Here is a 27,903-nt window from a genome sequence, read left to right on the forward strand (position 1 = left end):
ACCAGTGACATTACTGCAGTAATCAGTGCTATATATATGCACTGTTACTGTAAAAATGACACTGGCAGGGAAGGGGTTAATTTTATTGGAGAGGGAGGGGTTAATGTATGCCTGGTGCTTACTAACGTGTGTGGGGGGAGGGGACTGAGTGACACAGGGACAGATCGCATGTTCAGCTATGCTGAACCCTGCAATCTGACCCTGCCTGTCACTTCAGAGATCCGCCCGCTGTGTTTACACACAGCGGGCGGATCTCCAGACTCGATCCCCGACGATCGGGTAAGAGCAGCGGCGATCGCCGCTGCTCCTCCCCTGGCCCGACTCCCGCTGTGACTGAAAACAGCGGGAGCGAGCCTCCAGCGGCGCGCGCGCGCCGCCCACAAGGGGCGGAGTCCAGCGACGTAGGTCTACGTCGCTGGACGGGAACGAGCCACTTTGCTGCAGTAGCAGCAAAGTGAGCGGGGGTAAAGTGGTTAAACAATGGTAATTTTATCCATATCTTTAATCACAATACATTTAATTTTCACACATAGTTTATACATATTTAGATTTTATCAGATTTTTTGCATTTCTATATTTTTTCATACACAATTGTGTCACAGCATTCACATTTGATTTTTCACTGGTTTCACATAGATGTTTTATGGGTCTATCAGTGTCCTCGGTAATTAGGAAAATGGTTTACCCCTTATTTGTATCACCTGTTTTTTAATTGATGATTGGATTTTTGTGTGTGTATATATTGAGATGTTATATCCATTTTTCTTTGTAATGATTAAGCACACAGTCAGTGTGTGAAACGCGTCTACCTTGTCACGATTGTCATATTTGGATGTCCAGTCAATAAATCTGGATTTTGACTCAACCTGGAGTGCTGCCAATTCCTTTTCTTTTATCAAATAATGGGGCTTATTTTATCCCACAGACACCAATGAATGGGACTTTATTATTATCAATGACACCAATAATGGGGGTTCATTTTTTTCCTACTGATATCAATGATGGGGCTTATTTTTTTCCATTAATTGGGTTTATCTCACTGGCTTGTTTGACTACCACTGATAGCAATGATTGTAACTTGTCTAACGTTACTGGGATTTTTTTAATGATTGGCACTTATTTGACAACCATTGACGCCAATTGGTGCTTATTTTATTCAAAGTAAAATCAAAAAGAAGATTTGCCCATGGCACTTTAATGAGTAGTGCCAAACTAAAGTAGATGGCAAGGTGTTAAAAAAAAATGCAAAAATGTTTCTCTTACGTCCTCCGACAGTCGCCGCCCTTTCATATTCGTCACAATAGGGTTATTGACCTTTGCTCCGTAAGAGTGGCTAGACAACAGAATATGTTAATATCAAAGCTTTAAGCATACCCCACCCCCAGGGGGTGGTTCCCTCAGTCAATACCCTCCTGCTTCCTGCATTCCTACCTCAGTTTCATTTGTCTAGCTCAGGAGTAGGTTAGACGTTTCCTGTGCTGGGGCTTTTTCAGCCTCAGCTTCTTCTCTCTTTTAGATTTTATTTGGAGTTTTTTTTCTCTTTCTTTACTTAGCTGTTTCTTTTCAGCTCTAGTCAGATCTTCTGATGAAGATGATCGTGCGGTGCTGGGTCTCGGGTTGGCCTCCCTGGTTATCCGGGGTATTCAGGGCCGGTGGCTTCCCAGCCTGCCATCGAGCGTTCAACTAGGTTTCCCTGGCAAATATGAACGACCCATCCCTGTTCGCTGCAGGGATGCTGCGGTGAGGTGGCTACCTCACTGGACGCCATGCGGTTTCGCACCACAATTCCACTGCGTCCTGGCTGCGACTCTCCCTGTCCTAGTGCAGCGGTTTGATCGCTTGTGCAGGCTCCCCACGCCATCCGGATGGTAAGTATATTTCTGTGTGGGGACCTGTATGTCTTGGGTGTCAGTCTGGGACTGTGGGACCCTGCATGTCTGTGCATAATGCTGAGCTCCCTGTCAGTATAGCTGCTCTCTGTGGGCTGCAAGGGGGGGGGGGGGCTCTCAAGCTCTGCTCTGTGTAACAGGCTGTGTGACATGCTGTGTGCTGTGAAGGACGTGTTTGTGAGACATGTTGTGGGCATACTGTGCGGCGGCCGCTGCTGCGGTCCGCCATTTTTTTGTGACAGTTTTGTGGTGACCGATCCTGTGTGGAGAGAGCGCCGTTTTTGGCGCCAAACGCCGCCATTTTGGCGGCGATCGCGCGGGCCACATGTCAGTGTTTTCTGCCTCTATAGTCTCGGCCGGCGGCCATGTTTGTGTAGCCTTACATAGGCTGTATGGAGGCGGTCAGTCTCGCATCACTTCCTTTTGCTCTGAGGACAGCGATCGATGAAGCAGCAGCCTGTGTGACCTCTCCAGGTTTTTACCTTCCATTCCTGTATTCCTTGCCTTTGTATTCCTAGCCCGGTGGGTCAGTGTGTGTTGTGGGTGCGGTGAACGATCGTCGCGGCCTTAAAGGGGCAATAATTCTTTTTTTCTGAGTTACTGGGGCATGGATTCTCAGGAAAGCAGGTTTCCTCCCTCCTTGGTAGGGGGCCAGGGGGCTGCTGCTGCTTCCCCTGAGGGGGCTGATCTGGCTGCTATTGTGGCTAACCTTGCTGGTCAGGTGCAGATGCTGGTGGCTGATCGATCCACAAAAAGGCCCAGGGTGTCCATTTCCTCTGATTCAGAGGGCGATGGGGATGCTATGGCTGGTGTGCCCTTCTCAGGGTCTCGTTCTTCTCTAGACCTTGAGGGGTCTGAAGGGGAGGCTGAGGTGGAAGGGGTTGATGATTCTCCCCCTGGCTCCTCTGAAGAGCTTGCAATCATGGATGAGTTGGTTGCTTCTATCAAACAAACGCTGCATTTGGAGGATGAACCATGTCCTCCTGCTTTGATGTCCTCTTATGGGACGCAGAGAAAACGCAAAATGTCGCAGGTTTTTCCTTGCTCTACGGAATTTCAGCGCGCTGTTGAGGAGCAATGGTGCAACATAAAGAAGCCTTTTGCTGTGCCAAGTAGGTTCAAGCTGCGTTATCCTTTTACACCAGCTACTGATGAGCGTTGGTGTGTGCCGCCTCAGGTGGATCGCGCGGTGGCGATTTTGAATAAGTCCACTGCGATTCCTGCTGAGGATACCCCGGTGTTCCGGGACCCTACGGACAGGAGATTGGAGTCTCTGGCCCGTCACTCTTATACGGTTGCGGGCTCTATGCTGAAGCCTATTTTTGCTTCCATTATGGCAGCCCAGGCTATTGCCGATTGGACGCAGGTGCTCAGGCGCACTCTGGTGGCTGACTCTGTTTCGCCGACGACATTGGTTATGGTGGATCAGATTCACCAGGGTGTCATGTATTTGTGTGATGCGGACCTAGATATGGTCCCTTTGGCTGCGCATCTGCAGAGTGTGGCGGTGTTGAACCGTCGCCTGATCTGGCTGAAATGTTGGTCTGTTGACCAATCTTCTCGCAAGACTCTGGCTAATTTGCCCTACGCGGGTTCTCGCGTTTTTGGCGAATCCTTGGATACTCTGATCAAGGGTGTTTCTGGGGGTAAGAGTACTCTTTTGCCCCAGACTCCCAAGTCTAAGTTTGTTCGCGGTAAGAAGAATGCTTCGTTTAGACCCTCTCAGGGGTCCTTTCGTGCCTTTCGGTCACACTATGAGGGTAAGCCCTTCAAGGGACAAGGCTCCCAGAAAAAGCCGTGGGCAGGTAAGCAGAAGTCCGGCCAGTCCGGGTCCGCTGCCCATAACAATGCGGCCTGAAGGGGCGCCCTCACCCAGTTCTGGGGTGGGGGGACGTTTGCTCGGTTTTCTTCAACCCTGGCTGGCCCGCGTTCGGGACAGGTGGGTTCAGGAAATCGTTCGATCTGGATACAAGATCAAGTTTCTCTCTCGTCCGGCGGGCAGATTTTTTCCCTCAAATCTTCAGCTGTCTCCGGAGCGCTTGCGGGATCTGCACCTGGCGGTGCGGGACCTGCGGGCTCAGGGAGTGGTGATTCCGGTGCCTCATCGGGACAGATTTCGGGGATTCTATTCAAATCTGTTCACTGTGCCCAGAAAGGAGGGCAAGGTACGTCTGATTCTGGACTTGAAAGCTCTGAACCGCTTTGTGCGGGTTCGCAAGTTCCGCATGGAATCCCTGCGCTCCGTGGTGGCTGCTCTGGTTCCGGGGGAATTCATGGCCTCCATCGACTTGAAGGATGCGTACCTTCACATCCCCATTTTCGAGGGTCACCAGCAGTACCTTCGATTCGCCATTGCGGAGGATCACTACCAATTCGTGGCGTTGCCCTTTGGTCTCGCCTCGGCTCCGCGGGTTTTCACCAAGGTGCTTCCGCCGGTTCTGGCTTTGTTGAGAGCCCAGGGCATCTCGATCCTGGGGTATCTGGACGATATTCTGGTTCGGTCTGCGACCAGTCAGGGCCTGGTGAACGATCTGTCCGTCACGATGCAGACTCTGCAAGAGTTCGGTTGGACGATAAATTTTCCAAAGTCGACGCTGTGTCCGTCGGTTCGTCTTCCTTACCTGGGAATGATCCTGGACTCTGTCCAGGTGAAGGTCTTCCTGCCGGAAGACAAGCTCCGGAAGCTTCAAGAAGAAGTCGGGTCCCTCAGGGACGTTCAGTGCTCGTCCCTCCGGACGTGCATGAGGTGTCTGGGACTGATGGTCTCGGCTTTCGAGGCGATACCCTTTGCCCAGTTTTCACACGCGGGGTCTCCAAAGAGAGATTCTGGCCAGGTGGGACGGGCGACCGCAATCTCTGGATCTCCAGATTTTGTTGAGTCATCGCATCAGAAGGGACCTTCTGTGGTGGCTCCAGTCCCCGGCGGTGTCGGGGGGCAAGTCCTTTCGCCCTTGCTCGTGGACAGTGATCACCACGGATGCCAGCCTGACAGGCTGGGGTGGTGTTCTGGGCGTTCTGTCTGCCCAGGGAACTTGGTCGGAGGAGGAGTCCTCCCTTCCGATCAACATTCTGGAATTGCGAGCAATAAATCTCTGCCTTCGGCGTTGGTTGGACAGGCTGCAGGGCCGTCCGGTTCGGGTGCGGACGGACAATGCCACAGCGGTGGCCTACATCAACCACCAGGGGGGCACCAGGAGTGCCCGAGCGGCTCGGGAAGTGGCCGACATTCTGTCTTGGGCCGAGACGCACGTCCCGGCGATATCTGCTGTTCACATTCTGGGGGTGGAAAACTGGCAGGCGGATTATCTGAGCCACCAGTCCCTGGACCAGGGAGAATGGTCCCTTCACCCGGATGTCTTTCTGATGTTGTGCGAGAAGTGGGGGTCCCCAGATGTGGACCTGTTCGCGTCTCGTCTGAACAACAAGGTGGGAAGGTTCGTGGCAAGAACGCGCGATCCTCGGGCAGACGCCTCAGACGCGTTGGTGACGCCCTGGCATCAGTATCGTCTGATGTATGCCTTTCCACCGATTCAGCTGCTGTCCAGGTTCCTTCGGAGGTTGGCCTCGGAACCGAAAACGGTGATTCTGGTGGCTCCAGACTGGCCTCGCCGGTCTTGGTACGCAGACCTCGTGAATCTGGCGGTCGACGCTCCGTGGCGTCTGCCTCTTCGAGACGATCTCCTGTCTCAAGGGCCGATATTTCATCCTGCTTTACAGTCGCTGGCTTTGACGGCCTGGCTGTTGAAACCCAGATCCTGAAGGATAGGGGTCTCTCCCCTGAGGTCATTCACACCTTGATTAAGGCTAGAAAGTCCTCTTCGGGGAAGGTTTACTACCGTACTTGGAAGGCCTATTTTGCCTGGTGTGAGTCCAGGGGGTATTCCCCTCGTTCATACTCGGTATCAAGGGTGTTGGCTTTTCTTCAAACGGGCGTGGACCAGCGTTTGGCGTTGGCCACGATTAAGGGTCAGATTTCTGCTCTGGCCGTTCTCTTTCAGCGCCCTGTGGCGTCTAATTCTTTAGTTGCCACCTTTGTTCAAGGGGTGCGGCATCTGGTCCCTCCTAGGAGGGAGCCTTTGTCACCATGGGACTTGAATCTTGTTCTGTCCGTGTTGCAACATGCTCCTTTTGAAAAAATCAGGGAGATCTCGTTGTCTATGTTGTCCAAGAAGGTCGCCTTTTTGGTGGCGATCACCTCGGCTCGTAGGGTGTCGGAGCTGGCTGCCTTGTCCTGCAGATCTCCGTATTTGGTGGTTCATTTGGATAAGGTGGTCTTGCGTCCTAACCCGTCTTTCCTTCCGAAAAGGATTTCGGAATTTCACCTCAATGAGGACATTGTCTTGCCTTCGCTTTGCGCAAAGCCTAAACATCCAAAGGAAGTGGCTTTGCATTCCTTGGATGTTGTTCGGGCGATCAGGGTTTACCTGTCATCGACTGAATTCTTTCGCAAGACGGACTCTCTATTTGTCCTTCCAGAGGGACCTCGGAAGGGCATGGCGGCGTCGGCTTCTACCATCGCCAAATGGATCAGACAGACCATTGAGCAGGCCTATGCTTTGAAGAGGAAAGTTCCCCCCATGCCTGTGAAGGCGCACTCTACAAGATCTCTGAGTACGTCTTGGGCCTGTCATCATCGGGCTTCTGTGGCCCAGGTGTGTAAGGCGGCGACTTGGTCGTCCGTTCACACCTTCTCAAAATTCTACAAGGTGGATGTTCAGGCATCGGCAGATGCTTCCTTTGGTCGCAAAGTTCTTAGTGCGGCAGTGCCTTAGGGTCCCTGGTTTGGGTCCTTGGCTGTTGGGGTATTTTTATCCCTGGGTTACTTGTTCTTTCCTGGGTTGTTGTTCCTGTTGAGCAAGTTTTTTTCATGTTACCCAGTTGGTTTCCTTCCTTTGGTAAGGTTCCTTTCTCTGATGTGGGTATTGCGTTGCCTTAGGCGCGGCTGCTTTATTCCCACCCCTCATGTCTACACAGCTTTGGGACGTCCCTATTGTGACGAATATGAAGGGGCGGCGACTGTTGGAGGACGTAAGAGAAAACTGAATTTTTGTAAAATCTTACCTGTAAAATTCCTTTCTCTGAGTCCTCCGACAGTCGCCGCCCCCGCCCCTCTTTTGGGGTTTTGTTTATGTACTCTACTGCTATGCTACTGAAACTGAGGTAGGAATGCAGGAATAAGGAGGGTATTGACTGAGGGGACCACCCCCTGAGGGTGGGGTTTTGTTTATGTACTCTACTGCTATGCTACTGAAACTGAGGTAGGAATGCAGGAATAAGGAGGGTATTGACTGAGGGGACCACCCCCTGGGGGTGGGGTATGCTAAAAGCTTTGATATTAACATATTCTGTTGTCTAGCCACTCCTATGGAGCAAAGGTCAATAACCCTATTGTGACGAATATGAAGGGGCGGCGACTGTCGGAGGACTCAGAGAAAGGAATTTTACAGGTAAGATTTTACAAAAATTCCGTTATTTCATTTTACAGTTAAAAGCAAACAAATTCAGCATTATATATGTCATGATAAAAACATATCACAATATGTATAAATTCCTGGTAGTTAGGTACATATATATACAAAATTGCAGGAGCACTTAAAGCGGATCTTCACTGTATCTGAGCACTACAAACCTAAAACTATATAATTAATTTTTAATATTCATTTTTGTCTCTATGCTTCATTTTATTGAGAAATCACTTTGAAAAACATCCCCCTAGCATTTCTGGCTGTGGCCATATTGAGTAAGGGCAAATGATTAATATAGCATTTACTTCTTGTAATCCATCTGCCCTAAGCTCAAGCATGCATGTAGGAGAGTATGCTTAGCTGAGAAAATCCCCCTCGTCTCCTCCCACTCCTGGTTTATTTTTAACCACTTCCCGCCCGCCCTATAGGCGATTGACGGCGGGAAAGTGGTTGCATTATCCTGACCGGACATCGTATGACGGCGGCAGGATAATGCAATCTGCGCACCCCCGGGGGGGGGGGGGGCGCGCAGAGCGGCGATCGGTGATGTAGGCTCTTTACCATGTGACCAGCTGTGTCCAATCACGGCTGGTCACATAGTACACAGGAAGAGCCGTTGATCGGCTTTCCTCAGTATGTGCCTGACAGTCACGAGTAAAGGAGAGCCGATCTGCGGCTCTCCTGGCGGGGGGGTCTGCACTGGTAATCAGATGATTGATTACCAGTGCAGACCCTCGAGGGGGTGCCACTAGAACCACCAGGGATGCCCACCCATGACCCCAGGGATGCCCACTATGGCCACCAGCGATGGCAATCAGGGCTCAGGGAGCCCACCAGTGCCCTCCCCATCAGTACTGCCAACCAGTGCCCATCATTGCCATCTACCAGTGCCCATTATTGCCCACCAATGCCGCCTATCAGTGCCCACCAATGCTGTATATCATTGCTACCTATCAGTGCCACATATCAGTGCCACTCCTAGTGCCTCCTCATCAGTGCCTGTCAGTGCAGCCTCATCAGTGCAGGAAAAAACATTTATTTACAAAATTGTATAACATAAACAAAAAACTTTTCATGTACACCATCATATCATCCCTAGCCTGTCCATACACTACCCTAGCCTGTCCATATACTACCCTAGCCTGCCTATATACTACCCTAGCCTGCCTATATACTACCCTAGCCTGTCATGTACTACCCTAGCCTGTCCATATACTACCCTAACCTGTCCATATACTACCCTAACCTGTCCATATACTACCCTAGCCTGTCATATACTACCCTAGCCTGTCCATATACTACCCTAGCCTTTCTATATACTACCCTAGCCTGTCTATATAATACCCTAGCCTGTCTATACACTACCCTAGCCTGTCATATACTACCCTAGCCTGTCTATACACTACCCTAGCCTGTCCATTTACTACCCTAGCCTGTCTATATACTACCCTAGCCTGTCTATACACTACCCTAGCCTGTCTATATACTACCCTAGCCTGTCATATACTACCCTAGCCTGTCTATATACTACCCTAGCCTGTCTATATACTACCCTAGCCTGTCCATTTACTACCCTAGCCAGTCCATACACTACCCTAGCCAGTCCATACACTACCCTAGCCTGTCTATATACTACCCTAGCCTGTCTATATACTACCCTAGCCTGTCTATACACTACCCTAGCCTGTCTATATACTACCCTAGCCTGTCATATACTACCCTAGCCTGTCTATATACTACCCTAGCCTGTCTATATACTACCCTAGCCTGTCCATTTACTACCCTAGCCAGTCCATACACTACCCTAGCCAGTCCATACACTACCCTAGCCTGTCTATATACTACCCTAGCCTGTCTATATACTACCCTAGCCTGTCTATATACTACCCTAGCCTGTCTATATACTACCCTAGCCTGTCTATATACTACCCTAGCCTGTCTATATACTACCCTAGCCTGTCTATACACTACCCTAGCCTGTTCGTATACTACTCTTACCTGACCGTATACTACCCTGGCCTGTCCATATACTACCCTGGCCTGTCCATATACTACCCTGGCCTGTCCATATACTACCCTGGCCTGTCCATATACTACCCTGGCCTGTCCATATACTACCCTGGCCTGTCCATATACTACCATAGCCTGTGTATATACTACCCTAGCCTGTCCATATACTACCCTGGCCTGTCAATTTACTACCCTAGCCTGTCCATTTACTACCCTAGCCTGTCCATACACTATCCTAGCCTGTCTATATACTACCCTAGCCTGTCTATATACTACCCTAGCCTGTCTATATACTACCCTAGCCTGTCTATATACTACCCTAGCCTGTCCGTATACTACTCTTACCTGTCCGTATACTACTCTTACCTGACCATATACTACCCTAGCCTGTCCATATACTACCCTGGCCTGTCCATATACTACCCTGGCCTGTCTATATACTACCCTAGCCTGTCATGTACTACCCTGGCCTGTCCATATACTACCCTGGCCTGTCAATTTACTACCCTAGCCTGTCCATTTACTACCCTAGCCTGTCCATACACTATCCTAGCCTGTCTATATACTACCCTAGCCTGTCTATATACTACCCTAGCCTGTCTATATACTACCCTAGCCTGTCTATATACTACCCTAGCCTGTCCGTATACTACTCTTACCTGTCCGTATACTACTCTTACCTGACCATATACTACCCTAGCCTGTCCATATACTACCCTGGCCTGTCCATATACTACCCTAGCCTGTCTATATACTACCCTAGCCTGTCATGTACTACCCTGGCCTGTCCATATACTACCCTGGCCTGTCCATATACTACCCTGGCCTGTCCATATACTACCCTGGCCTGTCCATATACTACCCTGGTCTGTCCATATACTACCGTAGCCTGTGTATATACTACCCTAGCCTGTCCATATACTACCTTAGCCTGTCCATATACTACCTTAGCCTGTCTATATACTACCCTAGCCTGTCCGTATACTACCCTAGCCTGTCCGTATACTACCCTTGCCCATCCGTATACTACCCTTGCCCGTCTATTTACTACCCTGGCCTGTCTATATACAATAGCTCCCAACTGTCCCTGATTTTGAACAAAGTCCCTCTGTCTCCCTTTCTCCCTCATTTGCCCTTCATTTTGGTCTGATCTATATAGTTGTATATAAAATGCACTATTTATCTTTCAAAAAGTGTTTTACAGTGCTAAACCTTTCCTCCAATTTCTAAATTGTTGCATTTGTAAATTGTAAAAGCCAGTATAAAGAAATAGTAGTGGTAAAAAAAAAAAAGTACTTGTGTGTGTTTAACTTAATTTCTTATGTATAATTGTCCTTTAAGGGGCGTGGCAGGGTGTGTGTCCTATTCCTTCATACTTTTGCTAATAGGTATCCCTCATGCACATACACATGCAAAATTGTGCGCGTTCCTGACACACAAAGAAACTCGCTGCTCTTTAGCAGACGTTTGGGGGGGCTCCATTATTTGTTGCGTGCCACGATTTAAAAATAAAAAAGAAGATCAGGGCCTTCTTTCCCTGTGGGTCAGGCAGCCTATTGAAAGGAGCAGGGTTCCCTACATGTGACATGCATATACAAATGTACACGCATAGACCTAAACCAGCCGTTATTAAATGGCGGACCGTGGTCCGAACACAGACCGATCGGCGCTCCTGTCTGGACCGTCAGTCCGCCAATCTAACCTGTCAGTTTAGGAGTTCTTAAATGCTGGGACCATTAGCGTTGCTTGTGCGCCCAGCTCCCCACCCCTCGCCTCCCAATCTCTCCCGGCTGTAACTCCCTAACTTGCCGCAAGGCATGGTGTGATACATGTGCGCGCCCCGTCCCCTTCAGCGAGATTCTCAGCGCAGCTCCCACCATGGTAGCTTGCTACCTCTGCCGACTCCCGTTCCCTGCCTGCCCTCAAGGTATGCTGGAAGTTTACTTCACAGAGATTTACAGGGGAACTCTGATCAACACACTTTATGTTAAGGGGCACTCTGATAGGGACAACTCATGTAAAGGGGCACTCTGATGGACACACCTGATTTATAGGGACACCTGATGTAAGACGGCACTCTGATGGGGACACCTTATATAAGGGGGGCACACTGATGGGGACACCTGATGTGAGGAGGCACTCTTAAGGCGACCTCTGATGGGGACACCTGATGTAAGGGGGCACCCTGATGGGGACCCTGGATTTGATGGGGACCTCTGATTGGGACACCTGATGTAAGGGGCACTCTTAAGGGGACCACAGATGTTATGGGGACATCTGATGTAAGGGGGCACTGTGTTAGGGACACCTGATGTAAGTGGTTACTCTGATGGGGACACCGGATATAAGGGGGCTCTCTGATGGGCACACCTGATGTGATGGGGACAACTGATATAAGGGGGCACTCTGATGAGGACATCTGATGTGAAGGGGACACCTGAAGTAGAGGGGCAACCTGATTAGGACACCTTAAATAAGGGGTACACTGATGGGGACACCTGATGTAAGGGGGCACTCTGATGGGCACACCTGATGTAATTGGGACATCTGATGTGATGGGGACTCCTGATATAAGGTGGACGCTCTGATGGGGACTTCTGATATAAGGGGGACACTCTGATGGGCACACCTGATGTGATTGGGAGACCTGATGTAAGGGGGAACTCTGATGGGGACACCTGTTGTGATAGGGACACCTCACATAAGAGGGTACTCTGATGGGGACATCTGAAGTAAAGGGGGCACTCTGATGGGGACACCTGATATAAGGGGGCACTCTGATAAAGACACCTGAAATAAGGGGGCAATCTGATGGGGACAACTTAGGTAAGGGGGCAAACTGATGGGGACACCTGATGTAAGGGGCACTCTGCTGGGGAAAACTGATGTGATTGGGACTCCTGATATAAGGGGGTGCTCTGAAGGGGACACCTGACATAATGGGGAAACCTGATGTAATGGGGAAACCTGATGTAATGGGGACACCTAATGTAATGGGGACACCTGATATAAGGGGGCACTCTGAAAGGCACACTTGATGGGATGGACACACCTGATGTGATGGGGACACCTGATGTAAGGGGGCAATCTGATGGGGGACACCTTAGGTAAGGAGGCAATCTGGTGGGGACACCTGATGTTAGAGGCACTCTGCTGGGCACACCTGAAGTAATGGGGACAACTGATGTGATGGGGACTCCTGATATAAGGGAGCAATCTGATGGGGACACCTGATATAATGAGGACACCTGATATAAAAGGGCACTCTGATGAGGACATCTGATGTGAAGGGGACACCTGAAGTAAGGGGGAACTGTGATGGGCACACCTGATGTGATGGGGACACCTGGTGTAAGGGAGCACTCTGATGGGGACACCTGATGTAATGAGGACACCTGATATACTGTAAGGGGGCACTCTGATGGGGACATCTGATGTGAAGGGGACACCTGATGTAAGGAGGAACTCTGATGGGGACACCTGATGTGAAGGGGGCACTCTGATGGGGACACCTGATGTCAAAGGAACACCTGGTATAAGGGGGCACTCTGATGGACTCACCTGATGTGATGGGGACTCCTGATATAAGGGGCCCTCTGATTGGGACTCCTGATATAAGGGGCACTCTGATTGGGACACCTGATATAAGGGGACACTCTGATGGGCACACCTGATGTGATGGGGACATCTGATGTAAGCGGGTAGTCTGATGGGGACACGTGATGTAATGAGCACACCTGAAGTAACAGGGTAATCTGATGGGAAAACCTGATGTAAGGTAGCAATCTAAAGGGGACACCTGATGTACGGGGCCAATCTGAAGGGGACACCTGATGTAAGGGGGAACTCTAATGGGCATACCTGATGAAATGGGGACACCTGATATAAGGGGGTACTGTGATGGGGACACCTGTTGTGATGGAGACTCCTGATATAAGGGGGCACTCTGATGGGGACGTCTGATGGGGGCTTTCTGATGGGGGCACTCTGATGGATGCACCTGATGTGATGGATACATGTGATGTGATGGGGACACCTGATGTCAGGGAGCACTCTGATGGGGACACCTGATGTAATGAGGACCCCAGATATAAGGGGGCACTCTGATGGGGACATCTGATAAGAAGGGGACACCTGATGTAAGGGGGCACTCTGATGGGGACATTCGATGTATAGGAGAACTCTGATGGGAACACCTGATGTAAAGGGGCACTGTGATGGGGAAACCTGATTTAAAGGAGCAGTCTGATAGGGACAACTGATGTAATGGGGCACTCCGATCGGCACACCTAATCTAAAGTGCATTGTGATGGACACACCTGATGTAATGGGGACACCTGATATAAGGGGGCACTCTGATTGGGATACCTGATGTAATGAGGACACCTGATATAAGGGACACTCTGATGGGGACATCTGATAAGAAGGGGACACCTCAAGTAAGGGGGCACTCTGATGGGCACAGCTGATGTGATGGGGACATCTGATGTAAGGGGGCACTCTGATTGGAAAACCTGATGTGATGGGGACATCTGATAAGAAGGGGGACACCTGAAGTAAGGGGGCACTCTGATGGGAACACCTGAAGTAAGGGGGCACTCTGATGGGGACACCTGAAGTAAGGGGGCACTCTTATGGGCACACCTGATGTGAAGGGGGCACTCTGACGGGGACACCTGATGTGACGGGGACACCTGATGGGCACACCTAAAGTAATGGGGACAACTGATGTGATGGGGACTCCTGATATAAGGGAGCAATCTGATGGGGACACCTGATATAATGAGGACACCTGATATAAAAGGGCACTCTGATGAGGACATCTGATGTGAAGGGGACACCTGAAGTAAGGGGGCACTGTGATGGGGACATCTGATGTGAAGGGGACACCTGATGTAAGGGGGCCCTCTGATGGGGACTCCTGATGTGAAGGGGACACCTGAAGTAAAGGGGGCACTCTGATGGGGACACCTGATGTCAAAGGAACAACTGGTATAAGGGGGCACTCTGATGGACTCACCTGATGTGATGGGGACACCTGATGTAAGGGGGCACTCTGATGGGGACACCTCATGTAAGGAAGCACTCTGATGAACACAACTGATGTAATGGGGACACCTGATGTGATGGGGACTCCTGATATAAGGGGCACTCTGATTGGGACACCTGATATAAGGGGACACTCTGATGGGCACACCTGATGTGATGGGGACATCTGATGTAAGCGGGTAGTCTGATGGGGACACATGATGTAATGAGCACACCTGAAGTAACAGGGTAATCTGATGGGGAAACCTGATGTAAGGTAGCAATCTAAAGGGGACACCTGATGTACGGGGCCAATCTGATGGGGACACCTGATGTAAGGGGGAACTCTAATGGGCATACCTGATGAAATGGGGACACCTGATATAAGGGGGCACTGTGATGGGGACACCTGTTGTGATGGGGACTCCTGATATAAGGAGGCACTCTGATGGGGACGTCTGATGTAAAGGAGAACTCTGATGGGGGCACCTGATGTAAAGGGGCACTGTGATGGGGAAACCTGATTTAAAGGAGCAGTCTGATAGGGACAACTCATGTAAAGTGCATTGTGATGGACACACCTGATGTAATGTGGACACCTGATATAAGGGGGAACTCTGATTGGGATACCTGATGTAATGAGGACACCTGATATAAGGGACACTCTGATGGGGACATCTGATAAGAAGGGGACACCTCAAGTAAGGGGGCACTCTGATGGGCACAGCTGATGTGATGGGGACATCTGATGTAAGGGGGCACTCGGATTGGAAAACCTGATGTGATGGGGACATCTGATAATAAGGGGGACACCTGAAGTAAGGGGGCACTCTGATGGGGACACCTGAAGTAAGGGGGGACGCTTATGGGCACACCTGATGTGAAGTGGGGACTCTTGACGGGGACACCTGATGTGACGGGGACACCTGATGGCGGAAGGCCACTCTGACGGGGACACCTGATGTGATGGGGACACCTGATGGCGGAAGGCCACTCTGACGGGGACACCTGATGGCGGAAGGCCACTCTGACGGGGACACCTGATGGCGGAAGGCCACTCTGACGGGGACACCTGATAGCGGAAGGCCACTCTGACGGGGACACCTGATGGCGGAAGGCCACTCTGACGGGGACACCTGATGGCGGAAGGCCACTCTGATGGGGACACCTGATGTGACGGGGACACCTGATGGCGGAAGGCCACTCTGATGGGGACACCTGTGGTAAGACGGCACTCTGAAGGGGACTCCTGATATAAGGGGGTATGCTGACAGTGGCCACTGATTTATGGGGGGTAGTCTGATGGGGGCACCCAATGTAACGAATTACTCTGTAGGGGCACCTGATGTAAGGGGGACATTTACATTTGTACAGTATTACCATAGTGTGTAGAGAATATGGTAAAAGTGCAAGAAAACATGGCTTGCACACACGTCAGATTTGTACTTCTTTTAACATTTTGCATTGAAAATAATGTAATAAAGCACCATGATATTTTATTATTTTCTTATGGATTGCCACAGTCAGCATTTCTACTCAGGACAGGTCTTTCCCGCCTCTCTCTCTCTGAGGAGACACACAGTAGTAGTGGGGGAAGGCGTGTCCCCACGGTAGTGAGGGGGCGTGTCCGCAGAGCAGTAAAGCGGTGTGTACGCACAGCAGCGAGGGGGGCGTGTTCGGCTCGAGCTCTAGCAAGCCGTGCCCGCGCTCTCCATTATATAGCGCGGGCATAGAGGCGCGCTCTCGGGTCGTGTCAGCTAGCTGGTGACGCACGCGTTAGTCGTTGTCGTGCGCGCGCTCTCCGTCGTAATACAATTATAGTCGTCTATTAAACGCTGTGTGTGGTGTGGTAGCCGTGTCCCGTCTTTCCTTCGCCGCCAGTCCTGTCATGACGAGCGGCCTGTAGCTCCACAGACCCACTACACCCCCACCTTATCGGCCGCGGGGCATTGTGGGGAACCAACATGGCGGCTGGCAGCAGCAAGGCCTCTGTCGGGGCCCTGGAGGCCGCTTTGGACCGCAAGCTGCAGGGTGTCACCAACACTATGGAGTCCATCCAGAGCCTGTCCACCTGGTGCATCGAGAACAAGAAGCAGCACTCCACCATCGTCCATTACTGGATGAAATGGTTCCGGAGATGTGAGTATGGCGGCCATCATCAGGGGAGGGGGGCAGAGACTGTGTATGGGGGGAGGGGGGATTGTTCAGGGGGCAAGTATGGGTGGGGGCGGGGATCCTTTACTATGGGGACCTCTGACCTGTTCAGTGGTCATTTCTGGTCTCACCTTTAGGGGGCAGTGTGTGTGTCATTAGATGATTGACAAGCTGTCACCAACCCTCTCTGTGCCTGACTCAGTGTTGTCACCAGGGGGTGTTCAGTGCCCATGGTGGGGGGTGTGTGCGATTTTACGTTGCCACACCCCCCCCCCCCCCCCCCCGCCTACAGTTGAGGTCAAAAGTTTACACCTGAGCCTCTTTTAGGCTGGGGAGAGGATTGCACTTGTGTTTTTCTTTGGGAGGGGGAGTCTTACACCAATGCATTTACTGGGCGGAGTGGGGGGGTGAAGGTCTGCGCCCGTGCCTTCACACGGTGGGGGGGGGGGCGAAGGTTTGCGCCCCGTGTCTTTAGGTAGATGGGTGGGGGCGAAGGTTTGCGCCCAGTGCCTTTAGGTAGATGGGCGGGGGGCGAAGGTTTGCGCCCCGTGCCTTTAGGTAGATGGGCGGGGGGCGAAGGTTTGCGCCCCGTGCCTTTAGGTAGATGGGTGGGGGCGAAGGTTTGCGCCCCGTGCCTTTAGGTAGATGGGCGGGGGGCGAAGGTTTGCGCCCCGTGCCTTTAGGTAGATGGGTGGGGGTCGAAGGTTTGCACCCTGTGCCTTTAGGTAGATGGGCGGGGGGCGAAGGTTTGTGCCCCGTGTCTTTAGGTAGATGGGTGGGGGCGAAGGTTTGCGCCCCGTGCCTTTAGGTAGATGGGCGGGGGGCGAAGGTTTGCGCCCCGTGCCTTTAGGTAGATCGTGGGGGGGGGCGAAGGTTGGCGCCCCGTGCCTTTAGGTACCTGAGTGGGGGACGAAGGTTTGCTCCCCGTGCCTTTAGGTAGATGGGTGGGGGGGGGGCGGCGAAGGTTTGCTCCCCGTGCCTTTAGGTAGATGGGTGGGGGGCGAAGGTTTGCGCCCAGTGCCTTTAGGTAGATGGGCGGGGGGCGAAGGTTTGCGCCCCGTGTCTTTAGGTAGATGGGCGGGGGGTGAAGGTTTGCGCCCCGTGTCTTTAGGTAGATGGGCGGGGGGTGAAGGTTTGCGCCCCGTGTCTTTAGGTAGATGGGTGGGGGCGAAGGTTTGCGCCCCGTGCCTTTAGGTAGATGGGCGGGGGGGCGAAGGTTTGCACCCCGTGTCTTTAGGTAGATGGGTGGGGGCAAAGGTTTGCGCCCCGTGCCTTTAGGTAGATGGGCGGGGGGCGAAGGTTTGCGCCCCGTGTCTTTAGGTAGATGGGTGGGGGGGCAAAGGTTTGCGCCCCGTGCCTTTAGGTAGATGGGCGGGGGGCGAAGGTTTGCGCCCCGTGTCTTTAGGTAGATGGGTGGGGGGGCGAAGGTTTGCGCCCCGTGCCTTTAGGTAGATGGGTGGGCGAAGGTTTGCGCTGAGTGCCTTAAAGTAGATCGGGGAGGGCGAAGGTTTGCGCCCCGATCCTTTAGGTAGATGGGCGGGGGGCGAAGGTTTGCACCCGTGCCTTTAGGTAGATGGGTGGGGGGCGAAGGTTTGTGCCCTCAACGTGGGTGGGGGGGAGGTTTGCGCCCATGCCCTCACGTGGGTGGGGCGAAGGTTTGCGCCCATGCCCTTACGTGGGTGGGTGGGGTGAAGGTTTGCGCCCGTGCCTTTGTGTGGGGGGGAGGCTTCCCCTTAGGAGGTGGAGCATTGTGCCAATGCATTCACTTGGGGGATCGAGTGTAGCACATGTGCCTTCCCTTGGGGTTTAGTTTGGGCCTGTGCCTTTACTTGGGAGAGAGGATGGAGTTTGAACCTGTGCCTTCCTGGGGGGACGCTTCCCCTTGTGCCAATGCATTTGTTTTGGGAAGACCTTTATTTGAAGGGGGTAAGGGTGTTTGCTGTGCCATGACTTAGAGAGGGATAGTGGGGGAGAGGAGGCATTCCCTTCAGTGAAGGCACTGGGGTAAATCTGCAGATTTGCGCCTTTTTGGTGGAGGAAGGATGGTTGTGCCAATGCATTTCCTTGTTGGTATCATTGCCATAAGTTGTGGAGGGGAAATGTTGTAATTTGAAGCGGTGGGGAAACGTGTTGTGCCCGTGCCTCTATTTCAGGGGAAGGATTTGCGCCAATGTTCACACTCGGTTGCTTGGGGTGTTGAACCCAAGCCGGTTAAGATTTCTGTTCGAGCCTTCACTTGGGGGGGGGGGGGGTTAGTGGGGGCTAGATACTTTGCCTTCACATAGAAGGGGGAGAAGGTTTGCACTTTTATCTTCACTTGGAGGGAGAGTTGGTTAGCTTCTTGTTCCTTCACTTGGAAGGGGCAAAGGTTTGTGCCCATGCCTTCACACGTCGGTGGGGGGCAAAGGTTTGCGCCCATGCCTTCACTTGGGGTGTGGGGATGAAGCTTCACGTCTGGGCTGAGGGGAGGGTTTGTGTTTGTTTTTTGAGATGAGTGGAGAGTAGCCTTGTGTTCAATGGGCAAAGAAGAGAGTGAGGTTTGCACACTTGGCCTAGCATTTTGGGAGGTAGATTGCACCAAAAATACCCAAGGAGTTATAAACTGAAATATTCAAATTTACTGTACAGAGTGAACCTTTCATAAATAAAGTAGATCTATAGGTTTTTTTCTTTCGTTCATTGACTGATACAGCTCCATATCATCTTTGACCCTTGGGTTATGCCTGCTCTCCATAGGAGTAGGACGCTAGGCAGAAACAAAGTGACTGCGCCCATAGTGCCCTCCTAGGGGGTACACTCCCACTTTCTGCTATAGGACTTCAGTTTTATTTCCTGCCTAGTCAGGAGTAAGGCCCTCATTCCTTGCTGGGATCTCTGGTCTTGGCAACTTTCTTTCTTTTTTTTTAAGCTGAATTTTTTTCTTTTATTTCCTGAAAGTCTTTTCTAGTTAGAACTACAATCAACCGCTGGACTGGGCGACGCACTGGATATTCTAGATCTTTATGGTCTTCCAAGCCTGGCCAGCGAGCGCGACCCGACTGCAGCTCCGCGCTAGGTCGGCTATGACATAGCCTCACTGGATGGGGGCTGACCAGAGAGCTAAACGTCTCGTGAGGATGCATAGCCCTGGTCAGGACCTGTATTGCAGCGTACTTCTGGCCCAGCAGCACCCTCATTCCAAGATGGCGTGGTGTATTGTCCCACCTTCCCTCTGGTAAATGCTCAGGGTGGACGCGGGCCGCTCCCCGGGTTGGTAGGCCCCCCCCCATGTGTCCTTCCCAAACAGCGCTCCTCCTCACTAATGGGGTCCCCCTCTGGCCTGTCTTTCACCAGCTTCCCCCCCTGCCCCCCCCCCCCCCGGGTGGACATACATGTATTGGGGTGTTCATAGTTGATGTGGCCAGGGTGGAGGGGATATGACGCCAGCTGACCAATCTGCAAATTTTATGGAGTGATGGTCCTGGTGGGGGTCCCTGCGAGAGCCCCCGTTGCTGGTTGCATGTACCTGGTGGTCCTGTGGGGTCGCACGGGCACAGACATTTTTCCGTGGATGGTTCCTAATGGGGTCGGCGGCCATTTTTGTGTAGCTCAGAAGCCATGTTTCGTAGTTTTTCATTGCACTTCCTTTTCCTCTGATCGCCACACGGCTTGCAGTTTGGTGCTCTGTGTCCCTCCTGAGTCGGTGGTGGTGAGTCCCTGTGGGTGTGTACGCTCCCTCTTTTTGCTATAGCTGTGTTTTTTGACGCGTTGAGACCTGTGGTGCCACTGGTACAGCGGTGGGGGGATTTTCAGTGATTTTTCCAGATTTTGCTGGCGGCCCCCAGATTAACTATGGAGTCCCTGGAACGTGTCAATACTTTATCCACTCTCAGAAGCTGCGGGACCCTCTGGGTCTCAGTCCACCCTGGCGGCCATGACGGCGGTCCTGCAGTCACTGGTGTCCAAAGTTTGACATGGCCCTTCAAAATCGGCCTAGCAAAAAGCGCCCCCCGCCTTCACCTGCATTCTCTGCCTCCTCAGATTCTGAGGTTGGTTTGGCCGCTGGGTCTGCGTCCATGCACCCTGAGTGCTCTTACAGTGAGGATGAATCCTCTTCCACTACGGCCGCGCATGAAAAGACGCTTGTGGAGGCACTGATTGCATCATTGTGGGAAACTTTAAAATTGGAATACACAGCTAATGCTGCGCCGTTGCAATTTTGTACTTGCAGGCCTTCCAAGGGGAATAAGGTGTTCCCCTTTCCACCGATGTCACTGATATTGTCTCAAGTCAGTGGGGATACCAAAGCGTTTCGCTAGGAGATACCCTTTTTGAAGAGTCCCTTTTAAAGAAACTGACCGTTCTGCCGGTGGTAGATTCTCAGGTTTGCAGGTTGAATAAAGCCACACTATTGCCAGTGGAGGACTCTCCGTCCTTTAAAGACCCGGTGGACAAGAGAGCTCAGTCTCTTGTCCAATACCCTTTTACCGTGGCCGGTTCAATCTTGAGGCTGATGTTTGCCATAACCTTAATTTGCCAGACCATAACTGAATGGGCAAAGCTTCTGCATCAGGATTTGAAAAGGGGTCAGCATCCTCCTAAGCTGGCGGATCAGTTGGTACGGCGGTTACAGTATATCTGTGGTGCCTCTCGGGATGCGGCTCCTTTAGCCTGCTGTGTCTGTGAAAGCTGTGACTCTTCGCCGTATGATTAGGCTGAAATGCTGCTCTGCGGACCAGGCTTCTAAAAAGGTGCTGACCGATCCCCCTTTGTAGGAGACCGCCTGTTCGGAGCTTCTATGGAAGAGATCATTAAAGGTCTTATGGGAGGTAAGAGTACCCTGCTTTCACAAGTCACCAAGAGCAGAGAGCCTCATCGCAAGCGTGGTCCTTTCTTCTCCGCTCACAAACGGCCTTTTCGTCTTGCGTGATCGCAGGACAAGGGATCAAACTCCGCCTGTAACTTCCCGGGAGGTTCTAATGGCGCGTTTCCACTGAGCTTTCTGGTACGGTTCGGTACGGTACGCTATTTATGCCGTTTCCATTATGAATGGTACCCTAATTCCGAACCGTACCGTACCACTTTTTGGTACCCTTTCGTTGGGGTACCAAGCACATTAGACCCGTACCAACTGGGTGGAGCTACACTCTGCAGAACTTTTGGTTGGTTGATAGAGAATCGTCTATCACAGCTTTCCTGCTTTGACCAGCTACACCACGCCTATCATGAAAAGGGTACTATTGGCAGTGGAAACGCAATGTGTACCAAACCGTACCGTACCACTAAGTGGAAACGAGGCATAAGAGATCCTGATCTGGTAAGTCCAAAGCAGGTTCCGCTTGTCCTGCAGAGAAGTCCAGCTCTGCCCTGTGTCCTACTCCTATGGAGAGCAGCATAATCCAATGGTCAAAGAAGATATGAAGCTGTGTCAGTCAATGATCTTCAGAGAAAAGGATTTTACGGTAAGACAAAAATCCAGTTTTTTCATTTTGGATAGAGTAAGGGAGGGTTGTAACCCCAGTAAGGTTTGTATTTTCCCTTCCTGGGGAGATTTCCCTTCACTTCCTGTCCCATAGCTAAACAGGAAGTGATGGCAAATCCCTGCAAATTGAGGGAATTTCTTGGGGACCCCCATGTCACCGTAACTAGTGTCCCTACTGAAATACTTTTCCTCTTTTCTGGGGACAAACCAACATTTGGGATTTTCTTTTACTTTCACTTTCTATTATTATTATTCAGGATTTATATAGCGCCAACAGCTTGCGCAGCGCTTTACAATGTGAGGGAAGACAGTACAGTTACAGTACAGTTCAAAACCAGAGAAAGTAGAGGGCCCTGCTCGTTAGAGCTTACAATCTAGAAGATGGTAAACAGGACCGATAAAGTGAATCTCCCTAATCGGGACAGATAAAGTGAATCTCCCTAATCGGGACAGATAAAGTGAATCTCCCTAATCGGGACAGATAAAGTGAATCTCTCTAATCGGGACAGACAGCATTAAAAATATAATAGGCATTCTAAGCCATCTCCACTCTATGCAAAACTGAAAAATAAAGTTTTGCTTTTAGTTATACGGAGATTGTAAAGGCTTTTTTTTTATTTATTTTTTTATCTCAGTGCATTCTATGCATTAAGATAGAAAATCTCCTGTGTGCAGCAGTCCTCTAATACTTACCTGAGCCCATCTTTATCCAGCGATGTTGCAGGAGTTTCTCCACTGCCCGGGACTTCCCTCCTCATTGGCTGAGACAGCAGTGCGGTGTAATTGGCTCCTGCTGCTGTCAGCCAATCAGAAGAGAGGGGACGGGGCTGCTTGCTGTGGGGGCACTCAATAGGAGGGAGAAACCAGGAGCACAGAACAGGGACCCGAGAAGATGAGAGTCCGGGTCCACTCTGTGCTAAACCAACTGCACAGAGCAGGCAAGTATAACATGTTTGTTGTGTTTTTTTTTTTTTTTTATCCTAATGCATTCTTTGCATTAAGATTAAAAACCTTGTGTGTGCAGCAGCGCCCTTCAGCCCCCCTAATACTTACCCGAGGTCCGCCTAGATCCAGCGATGTTGCAGGAATGTCTCGGCTGCCTGGGACTCCCTTCCTCATTGGCGCCATTGTCAGCCAGCCAATGCAGAGAGAAAGGGGGGTGGGGGCCGCCCCATGGCTTCATGTCTGAATAGACACAGGGAGCTGTGGCTTGGCTCGGGTGCCTCCATAGCGAACTGCTTGCTGTGGGGCACTCAACAGGAGGGAGGGGCCAGGAGCGCCTGTGAGGGACCCGAGAAGCGGAGGAATATGGGCTGCTCTGTGCAAAACCACTGCACAGAGGAGGTATAACATGTTTATTTTTAAGTAAAAAAAGACTAGTATCAGTTTAATCTAGGTGGATACAGCATCGGTCCGATGCGGCATCTGTCACCCACCGGCTCTGAGACTGAGAACTTGGCGATCAAACACTGCTAATCTCGGAGCTTCGTGAGCAGAGAACTGCTGTCTGCTCTGCCCCCTTCTCACTCCCGGAATCGGCTGGCTCAGGCTCACTGCGGATTGCTGAGAGGCTGAGCCAGGTGGCAGATCCCGACCATATTGTTGTGATTTTGTCCTGGCCTGAATCGACTCTGATGACAGCCAACGGCAAGCTTCAGCCCACTCTGCTGAAAATGTGTCACAGGAGTGCAGAACGAACTGCACCCCTGTGTTCAACTGGAGTGCAGCCAAACGAGCTTTGGCTTTACTTCTCCTTTATCCACTGACTTCAACTTTGGAAGGTTTTACCCCCTTTAACCACTTTACCGCTAAGTACTGGAATAGTACTTCTGCAAAGTGGCTCGTTCCCGTCTGGCGACGTAGACCTACGCCAGACTCCTCCCCTGTAGGCGGCGCTCCCGCTGTTTTCATTCACAGCGGGAGTCGGGCCAGGGGAGAAGCAGCGGCGATCGTAAAGCGATCGTAAAGCGGGCGGATCTCCTCAGTGACAGGGAGTGACAGATCGGAGTGTTCAGCATAGCTGGACATCCGATCTGTCCCTGTCTCACACAGTCACCCCCCCCCCCCCCCACACGTCAGTAAGCACCAGGCATACATTAACCCCTCCCTCTCCAATAAAATTAACCCCTTCCCTGCCAGTGTCATTTTTACAGTAAAAGTGCATATTTATAGCACTGATTACTGTAGTAATGTCACTGGTACCCCCAAAAGTGTCAAAAATGTCAGTCAAGGGTCCGATCTGTCCGCCACAATGTCGCAGTCCCGCAAAAAAAATCACAGATCGCCGCCATTACTCGTTAAAAAAAAAACACCAAAAATGACAAAAATCTTTCCCTTTGTTAGTAAACGCAATAACTTTTGCGCAAACCAAACAAAATACGCTTATTGTGATTTTTTTTTTTTTACCAAACATGGGTAGCAGAAAACAAATTGGCCAAAAATTTAAAAAAAAATTGGTTTTTACATCTTTTTTGGGGGGAATTTCATATAAAAAAATGTGAAAAATATTGTTTCAAAATAAACGCTCTTTTTTTGTTTATAGCGCAAAAAGTAAAAATCGCACAGGTGATCAAATACCACCAAAAAAAAGCTCTGTTTGTGGGAAAAAAAGGACGTCAATTTTGTTTGGGTACGGCGTCGCACGACCGCGCAATTGTCAGTTAAAGTCGCACAGCGCCGAATCGCAAAAAGTGGCCCAGACGTAAGACAGCAAAATGCTCTAGTGGTAAAGTGGTTAATAACCAGGCTATTTTTTGCGATTCGGCACTGCCTTACTTAAACTATCAATTGTGCGGTCTTGTTATGCTGTACCCATATATAATTGATGTCCCCCCCCCAAATAGTGCTTTCTTTTGGTGGTATTTGATCACTTTTTGCAGTTTTTCGATTTTGTACTATAAACAAAAAGAGACAATTTAAAAAAAAAAAAATATATATATTTTTTACTTCTGCTATAAACATTTCCAATAAAAATTAAATATTTTTTTTTTCCATTTTAGACCAATTTGTATTCTGCTACATGTTTCTGGTAAATAAAATCCCAAAAAGCATATATTGGTTTGCGCAAAAGTTATAGCATTTACAAATTATGGGATAGATTTTTGGACTTTTTATTTATTTATTTATTTTTTGCTCTTATTAGCAATGGCGGCGATCAGCGATTTTTTATTTTTTTGTTTTTTTTTTGTCGGACTGCGATATTGCGGCAGACAAATCTGACACTAAGTGACACTTTTTGTGGACCAGTGACATTAATACAGTAATCCGTGCTAAATAATATGCACTGTTATGTATAAATGACACTGGCAGGGAAGGGGTTAATACTGGGGGTGATCAAGGGGTTAAGTGTGTGCCTAATTGTGCTTACTAACTGGGGGGGCTCTGTGAAAGGCACAGAGAGATCAGTGTTTCAGCTTAGCTGAGACACACAATCTCACTGTGCTTGTCTGACGGGAGAACCCCCTGCTTTGTTTACATAGGTAGGTGGCTCTCCTGTCAGTTTCCCTAAAGATCTTGGAAGGCCGGCGCAATTGAGCACGCTCCCGCTGTGTCTAATCACAGCAGCAGCTCATGCACCGCAAAGACCGCGTGCACATTAATCGCGTAGATCTACATGATTATGTGCAGCCAATCTGCCCTGCTGCACTAAATCTGCATGAAGTGGTCAGCAAGTAGTTAAGCCCATTGTGCATGAGGCCTAAACATTTAATAACACTGCCTAAGAGCAGGCGCCACAAACTTTTTTTTTTTTTTTTTCTCTTAGTCCTTGGTCCTAGAAGTCCTTAGTCCTAGAAGACTTACTTCAGCATAGTTTTTTACACAGAGCATTCACTAAGTTGCTGATAAGTTAATGCATGGCCTTGGTTTTTGTACCACTGTTTCCATGTGCTAAGGAAAGGTTTGCTTTAAAGCCCCAATGAATGTTTCACAAAACATTTCTATGTAGGTTGTTTGTGCAGCTAAGAAGTAAAATGTCACATCCCTTCCCTCAGCTTTCTTTAACCGGTTGCCGACTGCCGCACGACTATATACGGCGGCGGTCAGCCCCGGCCAGGCAAAGTGACGTGTATATATATATACGTCACTAGCCTGTCACTTCCTTGTAAGCCAATAGCGGGCGAGCGCGCGCCCGCCCCGGCTCGTTCACTGGGAAGTCAGTGCGTGTGACCGATGGACCCGATGTCCGCCGGTCACGCGCGATCGTCCTCCGTGAAGGGAGAAAGGCAGGCGGCTAATGTAAACAAGCCGCCTGTCATTCTCCCCTGTGTAGGAATGGTGATCATACGGTTCTACTATGTAGGACCGTTGATCATTGTTCCTACACCAGTAGCCATGTCCAATCACAGTAAAAAGCACGCCCCAAGGGACACACTTAACCCCTCCTTTCCCAATAAAGTTAACCCCTTCCCTGTCAGTGTAATTTTAAAGTAACAGTGCATATGTATAGCATTGATTACTGTAGTAATGTCACTGGTAACCCCAAAAGTGTCAAATGTCAGTCAAGGGTCCGATCTGTCCGCCGCAATGTCGCAGTACTGCAAAGAAAATCGCAGATCGCCGCCATTACGCGTTAAAAAAAAACACACCAAAAACTACAGAAATCTTCCCCTTAGTTAGTAAACGCAATAACTTTTGCGCAAACCAATCAAAATACGTTTTTTTTTTTTTTTTTACTAAACATATGAAGCAGAAAAAAAATTGGCCAAAAATGTTAAAAAATTTAGATTTTTACTTTTTTTTTTTTGGGGGGGGAATTTCATATAAAAAAAAATGTGAAAAATATTGTTATTTTTGCAAAATTGTCGCTCTTTTTTTTGTTTATAGCGCAAAAAGTAAAAATCGCACAGGTGATCAAATACCACCAAAAGAAAGCTCTATTTGTGGGGAAAAAAAGAACGTCAAATTTGTTTAGGTACAGCGTCGCACGACCGCGCAATTGTCCGTTAAAGTCACGCAGTAAAAAAATTGCAAAAAAAACCCTGGTCAGGAAGGGGGTAAAATCTTCCGGGGCTTAAGTGGTTAAAGGCAAAATGTATCTGAAAATGAAAAAAATGAGCACAAGGGACATAATTTTACAGTTAGTATGATGTGTTCCTTGTGTTGGTTCTTCTTTCAGTAGAAATCTTCCTCTGTCAGGCTGTTTTCAAAACTGATCACATGTGCACTGCAGATCAGGCAGAGTCTACAATGGCCCCTCTTATGGCTGTTTAGTTTTGCTTTACCTTTTGTTTGGTTCAGATAGCCTGCCAAACCCCCCCCCCCCCCCCCCTTTTCACCAGGTACTTTACCTGCTTTACAGGCTGCCGGTCACTACAGAACACAACCCTGATGTAACTATCAGTGGGAGGAATCACAGGGCCAGGCAGGGAACTTGCTATCCTGCACACCAGAAAGTTAGGGTGGTAGTGGTGCCCTGAGCTCTTCAAGAGGGCAAAGAATCCACATAACACAAAAAGGCAAGCATAAAAAATTCATATACAGGCTAAGCCCTGGAAGATTTTACCCCCTTCCTGACCAGGGTTTTTTTTTGCGTTTTTTTTTTTTTTTTTTTTTTTTTTACTGCGTGACTTTAACGGACAATTGCGCTGTCGTGCGACGCTGTACCTAAACGAATTTGACGTCCTTTTTTTTTCCCACAATCATAGCTTTCTTTTGGTGGTATTTGATCACCTGTGTGATTTTTTTTTTTTTTTTTTTTTTTTTTTGATCATGCGCTATAAACAGAGCGTCAATTTTGCAAAAATAACAATATTTTTCACATTTTTTATATGAAATTCCCCCCCCCAAAAAAATGTAAAAATCAAAATGTTTTAACATTTTCGGCCAATTTGTTTTATGCTACATATGTTTGGTAAAAAAATCGCTAAAATCGTATTTTGATTGGTTTGCGCAAAAG

At 49.9% G+C, this 27,903-nt stretch overlaps 1 protein-coding gene across 1 annotated transcript in view; it reads left to right on the forward strand.

Annotated features, from left to right (window-relative positions):
• The first annotated feature begins 16,126 nt into the window (after window positions 1-16,126).
• The window catches only part of RPRD2 (regulation of nuclear pre-mRNA domain containing 2), a 159,812-nt gene continuing 148,035 nt past the window's right edge, over window positions 16,127-27,903 (forward strand). Inside the window, exon 1 of the mRNA XM_082275516.1 lies at window positions 16,127-16,531. Within this exon, the coding sequence (XP_082131642.1) occupies window positions 16,357-16,531 (175 nt within the window). The 5' untranslated portion in view covers window positions 16,127-16,356. The remainder of the gene's footprint in view (window positions 16,532-27,903) is intronic.

This window comes from Pelophylax lessonae (assembly GCF_965119305.1).
Source record: "Pelophylax lessonae genome assembly, chromosome: 13".
In the NCBI taxonomy this organism is placed as follows: Eukaryota; Metazoa; Chordata; class Amphibia; order Anura; family Ranidae; genus Pelophylax; species Pelophylax lessonae.